A 24323-nucleotide genomic window follows, 5' to 3' on the forward strand; every position below is an offset into this window, starting at 1 on the left:
AATAAATTCTGAAGTGTCTGTTAAATTCTGAAAAAACAAAAAATTTATAGATAACCAGAATATTTTCTGGTTGTTTGTTGAAGTTATGCATTTTAATATTAACTCTTTCCAAATGCTCATTAATTTTAGATCCTGAGGCTGGATCAGTATTACCAAAACAAATTGGAAAGTCAAAATTAAAACAAAAAGTCAAAAACTTAAAACAAAAAATTTGCCATATTTGAAATAAAAAACGAGAATTATGAAAAATCACAAGTTTTAAATCTTGTGAGAGAAGAAGAGCATAAAACATGGAGGAGGGTTTCTGCATTAAAGAGAGAACCGAATATATTGCAAAAATAGATACCATGAAGCCATATTGTTGACCCAGACAGCTTAGTAATTAGCATCAATTTAGTATCTTGAGCTGAAGTAGAAAAGGCAACTCAAGATAAAAAATAGCATCTGAAACCAAAAATTAATTAATTGTATTGCAAGTTTCGCCAATTTTATAGATTCTATTTTACCCTGGAAGTTGAATTTTTTTTAATATTCTTTAGCAATTTAAATAAGTTTTCAGAATTTCTACTGGCTTAAAATTTCATCCAGGAATCATTTAGGTTTTATCAAGTCAGGGTTATTGGCTACCCTCTTTGGCGTGCATTAAATAGTCATCTGATTGGCTTATCAAAATTCAGAATAAATGTCAAACAATGAAACTAAAGCACACTTTTTACTACAGAATTATAGCAAAGTAATTGTTCTTTTTCTCTTTGTTTTAATGCAATTCTTGACCAAAATAAATGTTTTATTTATTTTTTTTTTTTTTAAAGGGTAGATTTGTTTTGGTAAGAACACATCAAATTTCGGAGATTCTACAATGACCAGTTTTTGGTTACCTAATTGTATTGATTCTGTTGTACCCTGGAAGATGAAATTTTTTCAGCATTCTTTATAAACTTAAATAAGTTTCCAGAATTTTTACTGGCTCAAAAATTTCATCCAGAAATCATTTTGGTTTTACCAAGTCAGGGTTATTGGCATGGCCGTATCCAGGGGGGGGGGGGTTACCCGTTTTGAACCCCCCCCCCCCGAAATTTTTTGACCGACTCGAAAATAAGTCGAAAATTAGTAAAACCTAGGTAAAAATCAGTAAAATTAGTCGAAAATGAGTCAAAAATTAGTAAACCCCCCCCAAAAAAAGTCAAAAATTAGTAAAACCCCCCCTGAACAAAAATCCTGGATACGGCCCTGGCTATTGGCTACCCTCTATGGCGTGCACTAATAGTCATGTGATTGACTTATAAAAATTCAGAATAAATGTCAAACAATGAAACTAAAGCACACTTTTTACTGCAGAACTATAGCAAAGTAATTATTCTTTTTCTCGTTATTTTAATGCAATTCTTGACCAGAATAAATGTTTTATTTGTTTTGTCTGTTTTTTAAAGGGTAGATTTGTTTTGGTAAGAACACATCAAATTTCGAAGATTCTACCATGACCAATTTTTGGCTTACCTAATTGTATTGATTCTGTTGTACCCTGGAAGATGTATTTTTTCAGGATTCTTTAGAAATTTAAATAAGCTTCCAGAATTTTAACCTATTGAATTTTCTGTCTCTTCACAGGAAACATGTTCATTAATTTATGTAGGGGTAAGCTATTCCATGGTGTTGTAGGATCTATAGATGCTAAGATTTAAGCTGTTTCTTTTCGATAGGCTTAATATATTTTATCACCTTATAGGATTAAGGGATTGTTAGTCTGATTTATGGTTGGGGTATTGTCAGTAAAGTAAATGTCGAACTGTCTTTTTAATTTTTTTCGTCTCTTTTACTATTCAGATTGCTTAAATTCTTTATGTAGATTTTGACTCCATTCTATATTAAATGTTGCAATTAAAAAGGATTTTTATCATAGATCAAATTTATATTATTTGAAGTTTTTAACATTTCATTTTATAAAAAATCAGCACTGATAATTGGTAGAGCATTATTTTCATCACAATAAAATTTTAATGGGATGCCATTTTGTCCATGCACAAAGGGCTATAAAAAAAATGTTAGAAATCTATGACGGTTATACTAAAGAGAAACAGAGACTTCAGTTGTAAAAATGTTGTGACCAAAAAGTTTGTGTTCATTTTACTGACCTAAAATTTTATATAAAAGAAGCTTTTAGCCTTTGTGTTCTTTTTACTGGATCAAATTTTAAATAGCAATAACAGGTAAATACAACAACGGTAAAAAATGGGTTTATTTGATTTTCCTTTCTGACATACACTTATGAAACTAAGTGATTAGAGACTTACAAGATATGTCTCTGAAATTAACCAGTGGAGTTAAAGTACACTACACAGAAATACAGGACAAGAATCCCTCTTTTTTCTTTTTGTTATACCCTGAATATTTTATTTTAAGTTCATTTTTGTTTTATTGCCAGTTTTTTAAAGAGTAAATGATTTTGAGTTATATTTCATCTCGTGGAATTGTATTAAGATAATCTTTTTTTTTTCACTCTTGTTTCAGATTGAAATGCGTCATCTACTTCGAATTCCACCTTTATTTTCTAACAAATATTCAATTGTATCTGCTAGTTCATGTCAGATCAGAAGATACTGTGACACTAGTGATAAGAAAAAAGGTGACGAATTCACGCTCCTGAAGTCTAATGTTGATAACAAAATAGAACCCAATGTGCTTGTTCCCAACCCTGTAGAAAGAACCTTAAAAGCCATGGGTCTTATGGAAAAGGAAGAATTTGATAATATTGATCCAGATATTCCACGATATTGTGACGTTGTAATTATTGGTGGTGGGGTTGTTGGTTCTTCAGTAGCTTATTGGTTGAAAGAAAGTGTGCCAGATGGGCTAGAAGTAGTCGTTGTTGAAAAGGATATGACTTATTCAAAAGCATCAACAACACTGTCAGTGGGTGGAATTCGTCAACAATTTAGTATTCCCGAAAATATTCAGATGTCCCTTTTTGGTGCTGAATTTTTGAGGAATGCAAATAGATATTTGAATTGTGATGATTTACTTCCTCCTGAAATTCAATTTCATCCCCATGGATATTTGTATCTTGCCTCTGAATCAGGAGCTGGCCAACTGATGGAGAATGTGACACTTCAAAATGATTTTGGTGCTAAAGTAGCACTGCTGACAGCAAGACAACTTAAGGAGAAATTTCCATGGATCAGCACCGAGGGTGTTGCTTGTGGTGCTTATGGACTAGAAAATGAAGGATGGTAACCCGTTTATATTTTCGTTTTGTTTTTGTTATTATTGCAATGAGGTTTTTTTTTCAAGTTCAAAGAAAAACAATCAAATTATGTGATATAGTAAACAAACAGTAAGAATGAAAACACTTCAAACTTGAAGTAGGGGGTGTCAATCCGGGAAAATTTAGTGGGTGGGATGCAAAATTTATTTTTGAAAAAGGGGAAGGGGGCCAACTTCTTTCAATCAAAATATAAAAAAGATAATTTCCAATGAAAATACAAAAACTAAGCTATTTTTCAAAAGCGAGGCCCCTGATTTGGAGATGTTTGTGCTTTTACAAATGTTTAAGATACTATGTTACGTTAATTTTAAATGCAACCAAAGTTTTAAACTTAATAGCCCTTGGTGCAGACAGATGGGTAAGTAATAGATGGTAATAAATACTTCACCAAGTTCTGACAGTTCTGATTATTGTATTTGAAATGAACATTGAATGGGGAATTAAATGGGATATTTGTTTTTTATCTATCTGCTTGTAAGTGTTTCCTGTTTAACTGAATTGGAACCCCCTCTACCTAATGTCTGGATATACCCCCAGGCAGAATACAAAAATTGGCTGATTTTGAGTGGTTTTTTTTCAAATTAGCAAGGAAATCATTCACTTTGCTGGCTTTTTGTTGCCTCTGCCCACTTGCTTGGGCCTTTGACATTCGAACGCTTTACACTTATTTCATTATTATCTTGTACCTTAGGTATAGCCATGTTGTTTGTGGCATTTTTCTTTATACTCAGGGGAGCTGCCAAACCCTAACTCGGTTTCTAATCTATATCTTCAAATCTGTTTAAAAATACATACATTTTTAAATTTTGTAAATTTTAAAATCATTAAAGCAAATTCTTTTTAGTTACTCTTGATATAACTACAGCAAATATCTGATGTATTCTAAAAAAAGTCACAATTTTAATGGACCCTACTGTATAATGAGACAAGCAAAAATTAGTTTGGCAGGATGTCTATGGGTGCCCAATGTATGACATCACTTGACTGTGACAAAGCTGTAGTTCATAAGCATAGCCAGTTATTATGTAGGATCTAATCTTAGTTATATTCTTACAAAACTCTAAATAAAAGTTCAAATAGGGATAAAATCCTTTTAATAGACAGTGATGATGATAACAGTGATAGAAATTCACAAAAATACCAGATATTTCGGTAACATATACAGTGACCGTCATCAGTAGTAAAACTAAACTAAAACAATTTAAAACAAAAGTTTATATATTAAATCAAATAAGACTACATATTGTTTAAGTCTCTAATTCTTTTCAAAGCAAAGGCGGAAGCTATTCTCTTTGACCTTCTTGGATTCGGTTCAGTAGCGTCCAATGACATAGAATTTGGACAGAGGTCAAATACATTGGGTGAATTGAACTTCACACTGTCAGATTTTAATAAATTATCATAGATAGAGTTCCGCCCAAATTCATCTGTGTCCCGATTCAAAGCTATATTCTTAAATAAGATTTTCTTTATTTCAAGAGTTTCACGAAATTTTTTTTTGCTTTAAACTCCAATCTCTATAAATCAAAGAAACGTTATTGAAAGAAGTAAAATGGTCTGGAAAATTGAAAATATATTCTGAAAAGGCTGAAATAAAATCTTCAGACTTGGAATTTTGCTCTAACGCCAAATAAAAAGAATCTGTGTGCTGTAGTAATCTCACTTCCAAATTCTGGTTAGTAGGTCCTAAATATGAGCTTCCGCAAGTACATGGGATCTGATAAACCCCACTTTGTTGCCCCAATGAAGTTAGATCCTTCCCAGAATTTAGAAAACTACCCAAAGTATTATTACTCTTTAAAGCTACCCTTAGACCATTGCTTTGTAAGATTCTTTTAAGTTTTTTACTTAGCCCGGGTACATATGGTAAGGAAAAAAAAAAATCGTTCTCCCGAGCTGTCTCCAAGACTTCCTTGGAAGCCTCTAGCAACCTTTTTCTTCTTCTTGAAAAAAGTCTGGTTAATTAACCATTCTGGATATATGTTGCTTATTAGTATTTTCCTTAGAAAAGACAACTCCTCCTCACCAAATTTTGGAGAGCAAATACTAAAGATCCGATCAGTTAAAGAAATGATCAAACCAATTTTTAATTGGCGAGCGTGACCGGAACTATAAGACAAAAATCTATTGTTATTTTTCGGTTTTCTGTAAATTTTAAAATCCAGACTATTTTGATTTTTCAAAAGAAGAACATCAAGGAAAGGAAGTTTCCCATTCTCTTCAAATTCAGCAGTAAACTTTAAATCCCCCCCCCCCCAAACAATTAAGATGTTCCAAAAATCGTTTTAATTCCTCCTCCCCATAATCCCATACTGAAATAATGTCACCCATATACCGGCCCCAGAAATTTTGTTTTAAAAAATATGAATCTAACGCAATTGTTTCAATATTCTCCACAAAAATATTAGCCAATAAAGGGGATAAAGGGGCCCCAATAGGTAAACCATTTATTGGTTTAAAATACCCCCCTCTAAATAATAAAATAATAGAACTTATTGCACAACCTTACTAAATACATAATTACAGAAACTTCCAAATCTGTTTTGCCACTAATCAAATCCAAATTTCTTGACAGCTTTCCTTCTAGAAGAGTTTCGGCTGCTTCTACATCAATATTTGTATACATTGATACAATGTCGAAGCTTGAAAGCAAAGAATTCGAAGAAATTTCTACTTTTTTCAGTTTTTCAACCAAACTCGCCCGGGTACATATGGTAAGGAACAAAAAACATCCTTCTCCCGAGTTGTCTCCAAGACTTCCTTAGAAATCTCTAGAAACCTAGTGACCGAATCTCTAGAAAGATGTGAGTTCTAGTGACCGAAATATCTGGTATTTTTGTGAATTTCTATCACTGTTATCTTCATCACTGTCTATTAAAAGGATTTTATCCCTATTTGAACTTTTATTTATCGTCATGGAAAGGCAGTGTGGTCTCCGAAATTATCTACTTACAAAACTCCCAAAAGCAAAAACAAGATTTTAATATAACAGACAGAGAACAAGAAAGAAAACACTCGATTAGGTGAATATAGCCTACTTAATTAAACGCACCTAATTAGATCAATTAGGTTGTATGTTTTTACAAATGTGAAAATTACTCTTTTTGAATAAGAGAAAATGAAACAAAATTTGTGGCCTTTCTAGGCTTGTAAAATATATTTTTAGAAAAATGTTCTTAGAAATAACTTTAAAAAAGAGCATATTGGTCATACGTTTATAAAGGTTTAGAAGTAGACAAATTAGACTTCTCAAGGTCAGCTATACGCTTAAGCTGCAGTCCTTTATTCTTTTTAACCAGAGTAACCAGAGTTCTAGTAGTTGGAGAAGGAATGTTTTTTAACTTTGAATTGAACCAAATATTTGATTATATGAATGCCCCTTATTCAACAAACAATTTAAAATCTGAATTGTGAAGCCAAATTTCATTGTTATCAGAGCCTATTTACCAAAACTCTACATTTTTAGATTACCAAGGACAGCAAAATAAAAGGTTTTTTTGTGTCCTGGGCCCAACTTGGATCTATTCATGCCTGAATTAGTGTTGCCACGTTGAGCTTAGTTTTGAATAATCAAAACTAGTTAGCTAAACTTGACAACACTTTGTCTGTAAAAATTCAATAATTGCTACACCTTCAAAAGAAAGCTACACATCCTTAAGCTGTCATATGTCTTGTGTTTTTAACTTTTATTTACTGATTTTCACCCATACTCCTTCTCTTTTTTTTAATGTTACAGCTGCTACTACCAGAAATTGCATTTTCTTTTATTATTTTTTTCAAAAATTGATTTGTTAATTTTTTTTACTTTTTAAAGATGTTTTATGTAAGTTTTCACTTGATCAATTAAAACAATCAGGTTTTATTTTCACTGTCCTTTGTACTTTAAAAACTTGTACTTTAAGAGCAAAATCCTGGGGGACGCCATTGTGACAAGGGTGCCAATGAGCAAAATTCTGGGGGAGGCCAATGTGACTAGGGTGCCAATGAGCAAAATCCTGGGAGGCCCAATGTGACAAGGGCGCCAATAATTAGCCAAATTGAAAATTTATTCTAAAAAAAGAGTAAAAAAAATAAAAAAAGCAAGGAGTGAGGATGTCATAAAATAATCTTGGGGGGCCAGCCCCCCCCCCCCCAGCTCCCTGGATCCGCCATTGATAATGAGAGAAAGGTTGAGATGGCTAGGGTACGTTCCGTGGATGAAGGATAGCAGATTGCCGAAGATTGTCCTTTTCATCCATCCGTCTAGGACTAAATGGAAAGCAGGTCGTCCGCGCTTGGGGTGGAAGGAAGTCCTAAGGAAAAACTAAAAGGATATGGGAACTTCCTGGGAGGGTGTAAAGAGTTAGGCTTTGAATAGATTAGGATGGACGAGGAGCGTCCGTAGATGTGTTGGCCTTAAGCGGCTTTGCTCTACGGTGCGTTGTTAGTAGTAATAGTAGTAGAAATAAGAGTCAGGCTATTATTCCTGAATTAGCTTCAAATGGCCATTCTTCCTTGAAGTTTTTTTTTCAAAACATATGTTAAATTTATGTGTGCTATGGACTATGGTTCATTCTTTACTAGGTTGTGCCTGACACCCAAATCATTGTGCTGAGGAAAACTCGCTTTAGGTACCCGTTGCATAGCAACATGCTATTATTCGAGAGCTTAGAGTCGACAGCCATAGTCAATTATTAGTCTATATAGGGTAAGATTTATGATTTTTGTTTCACATATACCATAGACAAACAAAAATACTGAAATGTGGCCAGCAAGGAGCTAAGCTCAAATCAAAGACCACCAATTATCAAAACAATTCCATGGTCTACCAAAAGCAGGTACCATCAGGTAAGCAGGCATACCTACTTTATCTTCTATTATTGTAAGATGTTTTTATTTCTGTGTATGTTAAATGTTTTTTAACCGTTTAAGGTTTGATCCATGGAGTCTTTTATCCGCATTGCGTCGGAAAAATCACTATCTTGGCACCGAGTACGTCGAAGGAGAAGTTGTGGGCGTTGAAGACTTACACCTTGGTGCTAACTATTCAGGACAAGAAATTATGGAGTCAAGAGCTCCGCGAGACTTACGGGTAATTGCAGTAGTAGTAGTAAACTAGGGACAGTTAATTCAAATTTTTATTTTTGATAGTTTTATGAGCAATTCTAACAGGATTCGAATTTTGTAGACACATCTAAATTTGATGATTCAGACCGTATTTTTGATAGTTTACTTGGCAAAATTTACCAAATAAATCGGGTTGTATCAAATAGAAACTTGCTCTAGTTTCATCCGAGTATTGGCATGAAAAAGTAGAAAATTTTGCATGAAATTCGCGTGTCCTATTTCTCTTCCGAATATACAGTTTTGAGGCACACTGTTTTAATTGAAGGGTATGAGGAACAAAACCTAACAAACAAAAATAGAGTTCGATCCCACTCTCTAGAGCTATGATGAAAGAAAGGTTGAGATCGGTATGCCATGTTTTACAGATAAATGATTGCCAAAGATTGTGGTTTTCGGCCATTCATCAGCGGCCAAACGAAAGGAAAGTCGTTCCCGAATAGGATGGGGAGAGGGAAACTCTTGGAAGGGAGTAAAGAGTAAAGCCTTGAATGGGATGGGGTGGAGGAGGAGTCTGCGCAGCTGTGTTGGACTCAGGAGGCTTGGGACTGTAGTGAGTTCTGGTAGTATTAGTAGTAGTTTTTCTTTTGACAAAGGATAGCAGAAAAGGGGTGAGCTCCAAGTTTTTTATTCAGTTTTATAAATAATACAAATAATTTTATGTATAAAAGAATAATTTCTTATGTATTAAAAGAAAAAGAAAATGTTGAGAAACTGAACCGGATGCACCCTAGGATTTTGCTTCTTTTTGGATTGAAACCTATTAGTGGAGGGGAAAGAATATTTGATGTATTTTCTTAATCGGTCCTTAGATATTTCCATTAGAAAATTTTCGGGGGGGGGGAGAGGGGGGGGGTCACTAACAGCTTATTAATCTATGCTATGATATTGTCAACTGTGGGCTATCTATGTATTCACCTGGATTGAAATTATTGGGGAGTTAAACGATATTAAGAACTTAAAACTGTAACTTAAGTTCCACATCAGACTACACATTACAACATCGCGTAGTCGGAATTACTTGACAGAACTTACCGTCTTCTATCAGAACTTAACTTCAAGCCAGGTTCAGACGGGAGTTGAATTTTGCTTTGACATCTGTGTTTCTATCCACCTGATACAGATGTCTTTTTATGGGCGAGTATTCAGTTTGTTTCCTTTCCGAAAAAAACGTTGAATAATTTGTTTCTCTGGCCGATAATATCTTATGTGTAGATTTATTGTCCGTCATAAATGTAAAACTACAGCACTGATGGAGTAATCAGCAGAAAAGAAAACAGAACGAAGTACAATCAATCATTTAAAAAAAAACACAATCAAAAGATATAATGAGGAGACAATAATTTCGAAGTTTGTGCTTACGGATTGTTTTGGGTACCTGATTGACTGACTGTATCTCAAACAGTAAGCTGTACGAAAAATGTGGTTTAATCTCGCTTTGCATAATTTTAGTGAGAGAAAGGTTGAGACAGCTAGGACACGTTCTGTGGATGAAGGATGGCAGATTGTCAAAGATAGTTCTTGTCTGCCAACCTTGTAGGGCCAAACGAAAAGCAGTTCGTCCCGAATGGTGTGGGAGTAATGATTTAGGGAAATGTGAACTTCTTGGGGGGGATGTAAAAAGGGAGGCTCTGAATAGATTGGGATGGAGGAGGATATTGGTTAACTGTTCCTCAGGCGGCTTGGTGCTGCAGTGAGTTGTTGGCAATAGTAGTAGTTTCCCAGTACCTCTTATTTAGTTTTTGCTGTGCGATCACGGGATTAGAAAATCCATATCGTGAGAAAAAGGAATATCTTGTGTTTAGGAGTATCGGGAGGGATTGTTTTTTAAAACAAGCAGAGCATTGTATACGCTCTGGTAAAAACATAACATAGCCTACTGTTTACGAAAATTTAAAAGAGAAAAATGGGTTTAATTTAGATAAAGCTGTGACAACGAGCAAAAAAAAAAAAAAAAAACAAAAAAAAAAAAAAAACGACATAACATTAATTAGTCAAAAAACTTCCGAATATTTCAGCTCCACATCCGGGAGTTTTCATCAAGGGAAAAAAAGAGAAAAGAAAAAATTGAAAAAAAATTAATTCATTCATCTAAAAGAAAAGACTAAAAACAACGCAACAAGAGAAAAAAGAACAAAAGGCAAACAAATTAATAAAACTCACATCTTAATAAACTTCCATAATACTGCTCTACTGCAACATAGAAAAGAACACCAAAATCTTTAGTGGAGAAGATATTTTCCCTCTATAGTGTCAGATTGGCAAATGGACAAATGATTCTATAGAGGAAAAATATCTGCTCCGCTAAAGATTTTGGTGTTCTTTTCTGTGTTACAGTTGAGCAGTATTGTGAAAGTATATTAAGATATCCCATTTGCCAATATCATCCTGTAGAGGAAAAATATCTGCTCTACTAAAGATTCTGGTGTTCTTTTCTGTGTTACAGTTGAGCAGTATTGTGAAAGTATATTAAGATATCCCATTTGCCAATATCATCCTGTAGAGGAAAAATATCTGCTCTACTAAAGATTCTGGTGTTCTTTTCTGTGTTACAGTTGAGCAGTATTGTGGAAGTTCATTAAGATATCCCATTTGCCAATCTGATCCTGTAGAGGAAAAATATCTGCTCTACTAAAGATTCTGGTGTTCTTTTCTGTGTTACAGTTGAGCAGTATTGTGAAAGTATATTAAGATATCCCATTTAATAAGCTTGAGGCTAGGTTCTGTCAGGAGTTAAATTTCCCTTTGGCAACCGATTTTGCTTCATTTTACCGAAAAAGAAAAATCGTTATCGTGTTGGCGAATATTCTGTGCATTTCCTTTTTTGATCAGAGTTGTTTGTCTGGTCAACAAAGTTGTGTTCAAAATAAATTAAAGCTTAGTGCGTATGCACTGGTGAATCATAGGTACTATTTTTTTGGTACGTGTATTAAATTTTTATCTAAAATGAGATGCCTACCTCTCTTAGACGAAGAAATTTTTTTAAGAGCATTTTGGGAATTTCACTTTCAGTTAGACATATCAGTCAGATTTCAAATAACGACGTCAATTATTTGTTTCCGCCTGTCTGTTAGAACCTGGCTTAAAGCTAGGTTCTGATAGGAATTGAATTCAGGGCCGAATTGACAACTTTTTTGTGGTCCCCCTGATAGTAGTAGGTACAGTTGGGGCCTACTTCTGGTATTTTTAATCAGAGTCCAGCCAGTGGTAAACCTACCCAGGATATGATCATGAGGTAGGCTATTATGTCAAATGCAGAGCCAAGTGTGATTGAGCTGTAGTCATTAATGGATACCGAAATCATTACCGGGGGGTTAGTCCCCCTGGACATGTGAAGTACCGACTGTGGCGCAACAAAAAACCCTTGGTGAGCAATCCGAGGCGGGGAAAGCTATTATCTTGCTATTACTGGCTCTGAGGATCAAGTTTCCCTTGTCACTGAAATTTAATTAGTGGTGGGTGATTGACTTCCTGAGCTGCTTTCGCCTGGCAGGGAGAGGGGGGGCACTGCTAGCCCAGCTGCTATTGATGTTTTTCTAGGTGTGTATGTACTGTTTTCTTTCGCCTAGACTCAGCTTTTTAAGTATGTTCATTATAAAATAACAAGAGCAGGCGAATATTCGCTTCGTTTCTTTTCCAAATTGAAGTTAAACATGCATTTTTCTGCTAAAAAAATTGTGTTAATAACTTTTTTCATGCCTTTGTTTGCGTGTGCGATCTTTTTTATTTATTTTTAAACACACGTGTTTTCTCTTGGGCTCTTTCCCTTTTCAAAAATGTGGCCCTACTACAAGGAATATATCCTTGCCTTCTTTTTTTGTTACGTACGGTAATTTATTTTAAGACATATAAGAGATATTACTGTTTTCGCTTTAACGTTCCAAACTTTTAGTAGTCCTGCCTTAAATTTTGACTTCAACTTGTGTCATTTAGGCTATTAAGGTACCTTCTTTTATTTTTTTTTTATGCCATGCTAGTCGCTTTTCCAAATACGACTCCCACATCAAGAACATACTTTTCCATCTCTGCCTGAAGCATATCTTCAGTATTTCAATTTAATCACGGCCAGGGTTACACCTGTGGTCACTAGGTGTCTCCCTAGCATAATATGCTACTTATTTGTACTAATTTAGTACACAAATCTTGTACTAATTTTGTTCGGTCAGCTCAGTATGCACGTATATCGAAGTCTAGCCGACTCCATTCAATTTCTTTCACTTCACCACCGTCTGGCTACTAAAAAATCTATTAGTAGTCACGGACTATATTTCTAACTTGAACCCCTTTTTTATTTTTTTTTTATTATTTACTTCAGTGAAGCCTAAGGTTTTTTTCAGGTTTTTTTCGGCTTTATCAGTACAATAGGTGTTTTCTAAGCCTATATTTATATGTTTCCTGTCTTATTCACTACGTTTTTCAATCAAAAATGTTCCTTATGTTTCCTTTATGTTCCCAAAGTTCCTCCATGTCTTAAGGGGCGGGGAGTTGTCTATTATCACAACCTTTATTTGTTTGAAATTATTCAAGTTTCTCCGTCCAAAAGTGTTTATTTAGTGTTCGAAAAGCACTGTGTTTTAAGTTTGATTCTTAGACTAGTTTAATCAAGTTTGGCGCGACATTTCTAGCCTTCATTTGTCCTCCAAAAATTCATTTTTACGATATGCTGGTTGCAAATTTAATTCTTTTTAGCTTTAATAACCATCTTATTCGCCAAAGAGAGATAATAATTTTTTGGGCAAGCTAGATAGCTTTGCATACGATTTGTTTCTGCCTGCGGTTTCTTGATAACTTCTAATCTGGGAAAATGTATTAAGTGGTGATTTCTTAATTTCCTATTCAAGGCTACACATACCAGGATGTACTCTTTTATCTTAATAGAAAGTGGTATTTCAAAACTTTGCATTTTGTATATCGCGTCTTAATATTTTTACTAAAATCAAATTCTGACGTAATTAGTCAACTTTACTACACTATTCTAAGCTGAATAGGATATTCGGGATTTAGTTGAGTAATAATATTAATGCATTTTATAGGTAAGAACAAAAGATGGGAAGGTTTATCCCTTAAGATTTGCAGTTGCAGTCATATGTGCTGGGCATGCATCAGGGGAAGTGGCCAAACTGATGGGAATTGGTGGTGGTGATGGATTGTTTGTTGTTCCCGTTCCAGTTGAGCCAAGGTATGTGTTTTGTCCCATGTAAGCTTTTCAAAAGCCAATCTAACTAATTTAATGATATCTTTTTTATACTTCTTTATCGTATACCATCAAGGACCTTGATAGAGTGAAGCTATCCCTGGCGGTTTGGTCTGGTCATGATTTGAAAAACGATCAAAAATTGAGTAAAAAAAAGTTTTCCAACCGAAGGTGAGGAGAAACATACCTACTTACATAACTTACATAACTTACTTACATGATCATTAAGCTTTCTTCTTCCATGTTGAATCAAAAGGGAACCTGAAAAAGCAAAATGTTAACTATTAGTCGTATGCTTAGGAACATTTTTTAAAAATAATATATAACTTACTTACATGATCCTTAAGCTTTCTTTTTCCATGTTCAATCAAAAGGGAACCCGAAAAAGAAAAATGTTAACTATTAGTCATATGCTTAAGAATATTTTTTTTAAACAATATATAACTTTCTTACATGATATTTAAACTTTCTTCTTCCATGTTGAATCAAAAGGGAACCTGAAAAGGAAAAATGTTAACTATTAGTCATATGCTTAAGGACATTTTTTAAAATAATATATAACTTACTTGAATGATACTTACAATTTCTTTTTCCATGTTGAATCAAAAGGGAACCTGAAAAAGAAAAATGTTTACTATTAGTCACATGCTTAAGAACATTTTTAAAATAATTTTTAACTTACTTACATGATCCTTAGGTTTTCTTCTTCCATGTTGAATCAAAAGGGAACCTGAAAAGGAAAAATTTTAACTATTAGTCATATGCTTAAGAACATTTTTTAAAAACAATATATAACTTACTTACATGATCCTTAAGCTTTCTTCTTCCATGTTGAATCAAAAGGGAACCTGAAAAAGAAAAATGTTAACTATTAGTCGTATGCTTAGGAACATTTTTTTAAAATAATATATAACTTACTTACATGATCCTTAAGCTTTCTTTTTCCATGTTCAATCAAAAGGGAACCCGAAAAAGAAAAATGTTAACTATTAGTCATATGCTTAAGAATATTTTTTTTAAATAATATATAACTTACTTACATGATATTTAAACTTTCTTCTTCCATGTTGAATCAAAAGGGAACCTGAAAAGGAAAAATATTAACTATTAGTCATGCTTAAGAACATTTTTTAAAAATAATATATAACTTACATGATCCTTAAGTTTTCTTCTTCCATTTTGAATCCAAAGGGAACCTGAAAAAGAAAAATGTTAACCATTAGTCATATGATTAAGTACATTTTTTTAAAATAAAGTATAACTTACTTACATAATCCTTAAGTTTTCCTCTTCCATGTTGAATCAAAAGGGAGCCTGAAAAAGAAAAATGTTAACTGTTAGTCATATGCTTAAGAACATTTTTTTAAAACAATATATAACTTACTTACATGATCCTTAAGCTTTCTTCTTCCATGTTGAATCAAAAGGGAACCTGAAAAGGAAAAATGTTAACTATTAGTCGTATGCTTAAGAACATTTTTTAAAATAATATATAACTTACTTACATGATCCGTAAGCTTTCTTCTTCCATGTTGAATCAAAAGGGAACCTGAAAAAGAAAAATGTTAACTATTAGTCGTATGCTTAGGAACATTTTTTTAAAATAATATATAACTTACTTACATGATCCTTAAGCTTTCTTCTTCCATGTTGAATCAAAAGGGAACCTGAAAAAGAAAAATTTTTAACTATTAGTCATATGCTTAAGAACATTTTTTTAAAATAATATATAACTTACTTACATGATCCTTAAGCTTTCTTCTTCCCTGTTGAATCAAAAGGGAACCTGAAAAGGAAAAATGTTAACTATTAGTCATATGCTTAAGAACATTTTTTTAAAATAATATATAATTTACTTACATGATCCTTAAGCTTTCTTCTTCCATGTTGAATAAAAAGGGAACCTGAAAAGGAAAAATGTTAACTATTAGTCATATGCTTAAGAACATTTTTTTAAAAAAATATATAACTTACTTACATGATCCTTAAGCTTTCTTCTTCCATGTTGAATCAAAAGGGAACCTGAAAAGGAAAAATGTTAACTATTAGTCGTATGCTTAAGAACATTTTTTAAAATAATATATAACTTACTTACATGATCCGTAAGCTTTCTTCTTCCATGTTGAATCAAAAGGGAACCTGAAAAAGAAAAATGTTAACTATTAGTCGTATGCTTAGGAACATTTTTTTAAAATAATATATAACTTACTTACATGATCCTTAAGCTTTCTTCTTCCATGTTGAATCAAAAGGGAACCTGAAAATGAAAATTTTTAACTATTAGTCATATGCTTAAGAAAATTTTTTTAAAATAATATATAACTTACTTAAATGATCATTAAGCTTTCTTCTTCCATGTTGAATCAAAAGGGAACCTGAAAAAGAAAAATGTTAACTATTAGTCATATGCTTAAGAATATTTTTTTTAAATAATATATAACTTACTTACATTATCCTTAAGCTTTCTTCTTCCATGTTGAATCAAAAGGGAACCTGCAAAAGAAAAATATTAACTATTAGTCATATGCTTAAGAACATTTTTTAAAAACAATATATAACTTACTTACATGATATTTAAACTTTCTTCTTCCATGTTGAATCAAAAGGGAACCCGAAAAAGAAAAATGTTAACTATTAGTCGTATGCTTAAGAACATTTTTGTAAAATAATATATTACTTACTCTCATAATCCATACCCTTTCTTCTTCCATGTTTAATCGAATATGAACACGAATAAGAAAAATATCGAGGAATATTCATTCGCGTTATAACATTGATAAAAAATAATATATAGCTTACTGTCATGATACTCAAGCTTTGTTCGTACATATTGAATCAAAAGGGAACCCTAAAAAGAAAAATTTTTAAGTATTAGTCGAACGCTTAAGAACATTTTTTTAAAAATAATATATAACTTACTTACATGATCCTTAAGCTTTCTTCTTCCATGTTGAATCAAAAGGGAACCTGAAAAGGAAAAATGTTAACTATTAGTCATATGCTTAAGAATATTTTTTTTAAATAATATATAACTTACTTACATGATCCTTAAGCTTTCTTCTTCCATGTTGAATCAAAAGGGAACCTGAAAAAGAAAAATTTTAACTATTAGTGGTATGCTTAAGAATATTTTTTTAAAATAATATATAACTTACTTACATGATCCTTAAGCTTTCTTCTTCCATGTTGAATCAAAAGGGAACCTGCAAAGGAAAAATGTTAACTATTAGTCATATGCTTAAGAAAATTTTTTTAAAATAATATATAACTTATTTACATGATCCTTAAGCTTTCTTCTTCCATGTTGAATCAAAAGGGAACCTGAAAATTAAAAATGTTAACTATTAGTCATATGCTTAAGAACATTTTTAAGAAATAATATATAACTTACTTACATGATCCTTAAGCTTTCTTCTTCCATGTTGAATAAAAAGGGAACCTGAAAAAGAAAAATATTAAATATTATTCATATGATTAATAACATTTTTTTAAAATAATATATAACTTACTTACATGATCCTTAAGCTTTCTTCTTCCATGTTGAATCAAAAGGGAACCTGAAAAGGAAAAATATTAACTATTAGTCGTATGCTTAAGAACATTTTTTTAAAATAATGTATAACTTACTTAAATGATCCTTAAGCTTTCTTCTTCCATGTTGAATCAAAAGGGAACCTGAAAAAGAAAAATTTTAACTATTAGTCATATGCCTAAGATCTTTTTTTTTAAATAATATATAACTTACTTACATGATCCTTAAGCTTTCTTATTCCATGTTGAATCAAAAGGGAACCTGAAAAAGAAAAATGTTAACTATTAGTCATATGCTTAAGAACATTTTTTTAAAATAGTATATAACTTACTTACATGATATTTAAACTTTCTTCATCCATGTTGAATCAAAAGGGAACCTGAAAAGGAAAAATATTAACTATTAGTCATATGCTTAAGAACATATTTTTAAAATAATATATAACTTACTTACATGATCCTTAAGCTTTCTTCTTCCCTGTTGAATCAAAAGGGAACCTGAAAAGGAAAAATGTTAACTATTAGTCATATGCTTAAGAACATTTTTTTAAAAAAATATATAAGTTACTTACATGATCCTTAAGCTTTCTTCTTCCATGTTGAATAAAAAGGGAACCTGAAAAGGAAAAATGTTAAGTATTAGTCATATGCTTAAGAACATTTTTTTAAAACAATATATAACTTACTTACATGATCCTTAAGCTTTCTTCTTCCATGTTGAATCAAAAGGGAACCTGAAAAAGAAAAATGTTAACTATTAGTCATATGCTTAAGAACATTTTTTTAAAAAAATATATAACTTAATTACATGATCATTAAGATTTCTTCTTCCATGTTGAATCAAAAGGGAACCTGAAAAGTAAAAATGTTAACTATTAGTCGTATGCTTAAGAACATTTTTTAAAATAATATATAACTTACTTACATGATCCTTAAGCTTTCTTCTTCCATGTTGAATCAAAAGGAAACCTGAAAAAGCAAAATGTTAACTATTAGTCGTATGCTTAGGAACATTTTTTTAAAATAATATATAACTTACTTACATGATCCTTAAGCTTTCTTTTTCCATGTTCAATCAAAAGGGAACCCGAAAAAGAAAAATGTTAACTATTAGTCATATGCTTAAGAATATTTTTTTAAAATAATATATAACTTACTTACATGATATTTAGACTTTCTTCTTCCATGTTGAATCAAAAGGGAACCTGAAAAGGAAAAATATTAACTATTAGTCATATGCTTAAGAACATTTTTTAAAATAATATATAACTTACTTACATGATCCTTAAGCTTTCTTCTTCCATGTTGAATCAAAAGGGAACCTGAAAAAGAAAAATGTTAACTATTAGTCATATGCTTAATTACATTTTTTTTAAATAATGTATAACTTACTTACATGATCCTTAAGCTTTCTTCTTCCATGTTGAATCAAAAGGGAACCTGAAAAGGAAAAATGTTAACTGTTAGTCATATGCTTAAGAACATTTTTTTAAAACAATATATAACTTACTTACATGATCCTTAAGCTTTCTTCTTCCATGTTGAATCAAAAGGGAACCTGAAAAGGAAAAATGTTAACTATTAGTCGTATGCTTAATAACATTTTTTAAAATAATATATAACTTACTTACATGATCCGTAAGCTTTCTTCTTCCATGTTGAATCAAAAGGGAACCTGAAAAAGAAAAATTTTAACTATTAGTCGTATGCTTAGGAACATTTTTTTAAAATAATATATAACTTACTTAAATGATCCTTAAGCTTTCTTCTTACATGTTGAATCAAAAGGGAACCTGAAAATGAAAAATGTTAACTATTAGTCATATGTTTAATACCATTTTTTTAAAATAAGATATAACTTACTTACATGATCCTTAAGCTTTCTTCTTCCATATTGAATCAAAAGGGAACCTGAAAAAGAAAAATTTTAGCTATTAGTCATATGCTTAAGAAATTTTTTTTAAAATAATATATAACTTACTTACATTATCCTTAAGCTTTCTTCTTCCATGTTGAATCAAAAGGGAACCTGAAAAGGAAAAATTTTAACTATTAGTCATTTGCTTAAGAACATTTTTTAAAACAATATATAACTTACTTAAATGATATTTAAACTTTCTTCTTCCATGTTGAATCAAAAGGGAACCCGAAAAAGAAAAATGTTAACTATTAGTCGTATGCTTAAGAACTTTTTTATAAAATAATATATAGCTTACTCAAATGATCCATAACCTTTCTTCTTCCATCTTGAATCGACTATGAACACAAATAAGAAAAATATCGAGGCATATTTATATGCGTTAGAGTATTTTAAAAAAATAAAATATGGTTTACTTAAATGATACTCAAGGTTTGTTCGTACAGATTGTATCAAAAGGGAACACGAAAAAGAAAAATGTTAAGTATTAGTCAAATGCTTATTAACGTTTTTTTAAAAATAATATATAACTTAATTACATGATCCTTAAGTTTTCTTCTTCCATGTTGAATCAAAAGGGAACCTGAAAAGGAAAAATGTCAACTATTAGTCATATGTTTAAGAATATTTTTTTTAAATAATATATAACTTACTTATATGATCCTTAGGCTTTCTTCTTCCATATTGAATCAAAAGGGAACCTGAAAAGAAAAATGTTAGCTATTAGTCATATGCTTAAGAACATTTTTTTAAAATAATATATAACTTACTTACATGATCCTTAAGCTTTCTTCTTCCATGTTGAATCAAAAGGGAACCTGCAAAGGAAAAATGTTAACTATTAGTCGTATGCTTAAGAACATTTTTTTAAAATAAGAAATTACGTACTTCCATGATCCGTAAGCTTTCTTCTTCCATATTGAATCAAAAGGGAACCTGAAAAGGAAAAATGCTAACTATTAGTCATGTGCTTTAGTACATTTTTTATAAATAATGTATAACTTACTTACATGATCCTTAAGTTTTCTTTTTCCATGTTGAATCAAAAGGGAACCTGAAAAAGAAAATTATTAAATATTATTAATATGATTAAGAAAATTTTTTTAAAACAATATATAACTTACTTACATGATCCTTAAGCTTTCTTCTTCCATGTTGAATCAAAAGGGAACCTGAAAAGGAAAAATATTAACTATTAGTCATATGCTTAAGAACATTTTTTTAAAATAAAATATAACTTACTTATTTGATCCTTAAGCTTTCTTCGTCAATGTTTAATAAAAAGGAAACCTGAAAAAGAAAAATGTTAAGTATTAGTCATATGCTTAAGAACATTTTTTAAAATAATATATAAATTAATGACATGATCCTTAAGCTTTCTTCTTCGATGTTGAATCAAAAGGGAACCTGAAAAAGAAAAATGTTAACCATTAGTCATATGCTTAAGAACATTTTTTTAAAATAGTATATAACTTACTTACATGATATTTAAACTTTCTTCATCCATGTTGAATCAAAAGGGAACCTGAAAAGGAAAAATATTAACTATTAGTCATATGCTTAAGAACATATTTTTAAAATAATATATAACTTACTTACATGATCCTTAAGCTTTCTTCTTCCTTTTTGAATCAAAAGGGAACCTGAAAAGGAAAAATATTAACCATTAGTCATATGATTTAAAACATTTTCTTAAAATAAGATATAATTTACTCGGATGATCCTTAAGCTTTATTTTTCCATGTTGAATAAAAAGGGAACCTGAAAAGGAAAAATATTAACTATTAGTCATATGCTTAAGAACATTTTTTTAAAATAATATATTACTTACTTACATGATCCTTAAGCTTTCTTCTTCCGTATTGAATCAAAAGGGAACCTAAATAGGAAAAATGTTAACTATTAGTTATATGCTTAAGAACATTTTTTAAAATAATATATAACTTACTCATATGATCCTTAAGCTTTCTTCTTCAATATTGAATCAAAAGGGAACCTGAAAAAGAAAAATGTTAGCTATTAGTGATATGCTTAAGAACATTTTTTTTAAATAATATATAACTTACTTAAATGATCCTTAAGCTTTCTTCTTCCATGTTGAATCAAAAGGGAACCTGAAAAAGAAAAATTTTAACTATTAGTCATATGCTTAAGAAAATTTTTTTTAAATAATATACAACTTACTTACATTATCCTTAAGCTTTCTTCTTCCATGTTGAATCAAAAGGGAACCTGAAAAAGAAAAATGTTAACTATTAGTCATATGCTTAAGAACATTTTTTTAAAATAATATATAACTTACTTACATTATCCTTAAGCTTTCTTCTTCCATGTTGAATCAAAAGGGAACCAGAAAATGAAAAATATTAACTATTATTCATATGCTTAAGTACATTTTTTTAAAACAATATATAACTTTCTTAAATGATATTTAAACTTTCTTCTTCCATGTTCGATCAAAATGGAACCCGAAAAAGAAAAGTGTTAACTATTAGTCGTATGCTTAAGAAAATTTTTTATAAACAATATATTACTTACTTACATGATCCTTAAGCTTTCTTCTTCCATGTTGAATCAAAAGGGAACCTGAAAACGAAAAATGTTAACTATTAGTCATATGCTTAAGAATATTTTTTTAAAATAATATATAACTTACTTACATGATCCTTAAGCTTTCTTCTTCCATGTTGAATCAAAAGGGAACCTGAAAAAGAAAAATGTTAACTATTAGTGGTGTGCTTAAGAATATTTTTTTTAAAATAAAATATGACTTACTTACATGATCCTTAAGCTTTCTTTTTCGATGTTGATTCAAAAGGGAACCTGAAAAGGAAAAATGTTAGCCATTAGTCATATGCTTAAGAATATTTTTTTAAAATAATATATAACTTACTTACATTATCCTTAAGCTTTCTTCTTCCATGTTGAATCAAAAGGGAACCTGAAAAAGAAAAATTTTAACCATTAGTGGTATGCTTAAGAACATTTTTTTTAAATAATATACAACTTACTTACATTATCCTTAAACTTTCTTCTTCCATATTGAATCAAAAGGGATCCTGAAAAAGAAAAATATCAACCATTAGTCATATGCTTTAGTTCATTTTCTTTAAATAATGTATAACTTACTTACATGATCCTTAAGATTTCTTCTTCCATGTTGAATCAAAAGGGAACCTGAAAAGGAAAAATGTTAACTATTAGTCGTATGCTTAAGAACATTTTTTTAAAATAATATATAACTTACATGATCCTTAAGCTTTCTTCTTCCATGTTGAATCAAAAGGGAACCTGAAAAGGAAAAATGTTAACTATTAGTCATATGCTTAAGCATATTTTTTAAAAACAATATATAACTTACTTACATTATCCTTAAGCTTTCTTCTTCCATGTTGAATCAAAAGGGAACCTGAAAAGGAAAAATATTAACTATTAGTCATATGCTTAAGGACATTTTTTAAAATAATTTATAACTTACATGATCTTGAGGCTCTCTTCTTCCATGTTGAAGCCAAAGGAAACCTTAAAAAGAAAATTGTCTACCATTATTCGCATTCTAAAGAACATTTTCTTTAAATAAGATATAGATTACTAACATTATCCGTAAGCTTTCCTTTTCCATGTTGAATGAAAAAGGAACCTGAAAAGGAAAAATTTTAACCATTAGTCATATGCTTAAGTACATTTTTTTAAAATAATATATAACTTACTTAAATGATATTTAAGCTTTCTTCTTCCATGTTGAATCAAAAGGGAACCTGAAAAGGAAAAATATTAACTATTAGTCATATGCTTAAGAACATATTTTTAAAATAATATATAACTTACTTACATGATCCTTAAGCTTTCTTCTTCCCTGTTGAATCAAAAGGGAACCTGAAAAGGAAAAATGTTAACTATTAGTCATATGCTTAAGAACATTTTTTTAAAATAATATATAAATTACTTACATGATCCTTAAGCTTTCTTCTTCCATGTTGAATAAAAAGGGAACCTGAAAAGGAAAAATGTTAACTATTAGTCATATGCTTAAGAACATTTTTTAAAACAATATATAACTTACTTACATGATCCTTAAGCTTTCTTCTTCCATGTTGAATCAAAAGGGAACCTGAAAAGGAAAAATGTTAACTATTAGTCATATGCTTAAGAACATTTTTTAAAACAATATATAACTTACTTACATGATCCTTAAGCTTTCTTCTTCCATGTTGAATCAAAAGGGAACCTGAAAAAGAAAAATATTAACTATTAGTCATATGTTTAAGACCATTTTTTTAAAATAAGATATTACTTACTTATATGATCCTTAAGCTTTCTTCTTCCATGTTGAATCAAAAGGGAACCTGAAAAAGAAAAATGTTAGCTATTAGTCATATGCTTAAGAATGTTTTTTAAAATAAAATATGACTTACTTACATGATCCTGAAGCTTTCTCCTTCCATTTTGAATGAAAAGGGAACCTGAAAATGAAAAATACTAACTATTAGTCGTATGCTTAAAAATATTTTTTTTAGACAAAATATGAATTACTTACATGATCATTAGACTTTCTTCTTCCATGTTGAATCAAAAGGGAACCTCAAAAGGAAAAATATTAACTATTAGTCATATGCTTAAGAACATTTTTTTAAAATAATATATAACTTACTTACATTATCCTTAAACTTTCTTCTTCCATGTTGAATCAAAAGGGAACCTCAAAAGGAAAAATATTAACTATTAGTCGTATGCTTAAGAACATTTTTTTAAAATAATATATAACTTAAATGATCCTTAAGCTTTCTTCTTCCATGTTGAATCAAAAGGGAACCTGAAAAGGAAAAATGTTAACTATTAGTCATATGCTTAAGAACATTTTTTTAAAACAATATATAACTTACTTACATGATCCTTAAGCTTTCTTCTTCCATGTTGAATCAAAAGGGAACCTGAAAAGGAAAAATGTTAACTATTAGTCGTATGCTTAAGAACATTTTTTAAAATAATATATAACTTACTTACATGATCCGTAAGCTTTCTTCTTCCATGTTGAATCAAAAGGGAACCTGAAAATGAAAAATGTTAACTATTAGTCGTAAGCTTAAGAACATTTTTTAAAAATAATATATAACTTACTTACATGATCCTTAAGCTTTCTTCTTCCATGTTGAATCAAAAGGGAACCTGAAAATGAAAATTTTTAACTATTAGTCATATGCTTAAGAAAATTTTTTTAAAATAATATATAACTTACTTACATGATCATTAAGCTTTCTTCTTCCATGTTGAATCAAAAGGGAACCTGAAAAGGAAAAATGTTAAAGATTAGTCAT

General features: G+C 30.6%; 1 protein-coding gene across 1 annotated transcript in view; it reads left to right on the forward strand.

Moving 5' to 3' along the window:
* LOC148942588 (FAD-dependent oxidoreductase domain-containing protein 1-like) overlaps positions 1 to 13566 on the forward strand; it is a 51741-nt gene extending 38175 nt beyond the window's left edge. The window contains exons 2-4 of the mRNA XM_089102310.1: positions 2509 to 3227; positions 8174 to 8333; positions 13399 to 13566. Coding sequence (XP_088958436.1) covers positions 2509 to 3227; positions 8174 to 8333; positions 13399 to 13566 — 1047 coding nt within the window. The remainder of the gene's footprint in view (positions 1 to 2508; positions 3228 to 8173; positions 8334 to 13398) is intronic.
* Positions 13567 to 24323: the final 10757 nt, after the last annotated feature.

This window comes from Artemia sp. Qi Xiang Cuo, chromosome 16 (genome assembly GCF_049724085.1).
Source record: "Artemia sp. Qi Xiang Cuo chromosome 16, ASM4972408v1, whole genome shotgun sequence".
Taxonomy (NCBI): Eukaryota; Metazoa; Arthropoda; class Branchiopoda; order Anostraca; family Artemiidae; genus Artemia; species Artemia sp. Qi Xiang Cuo.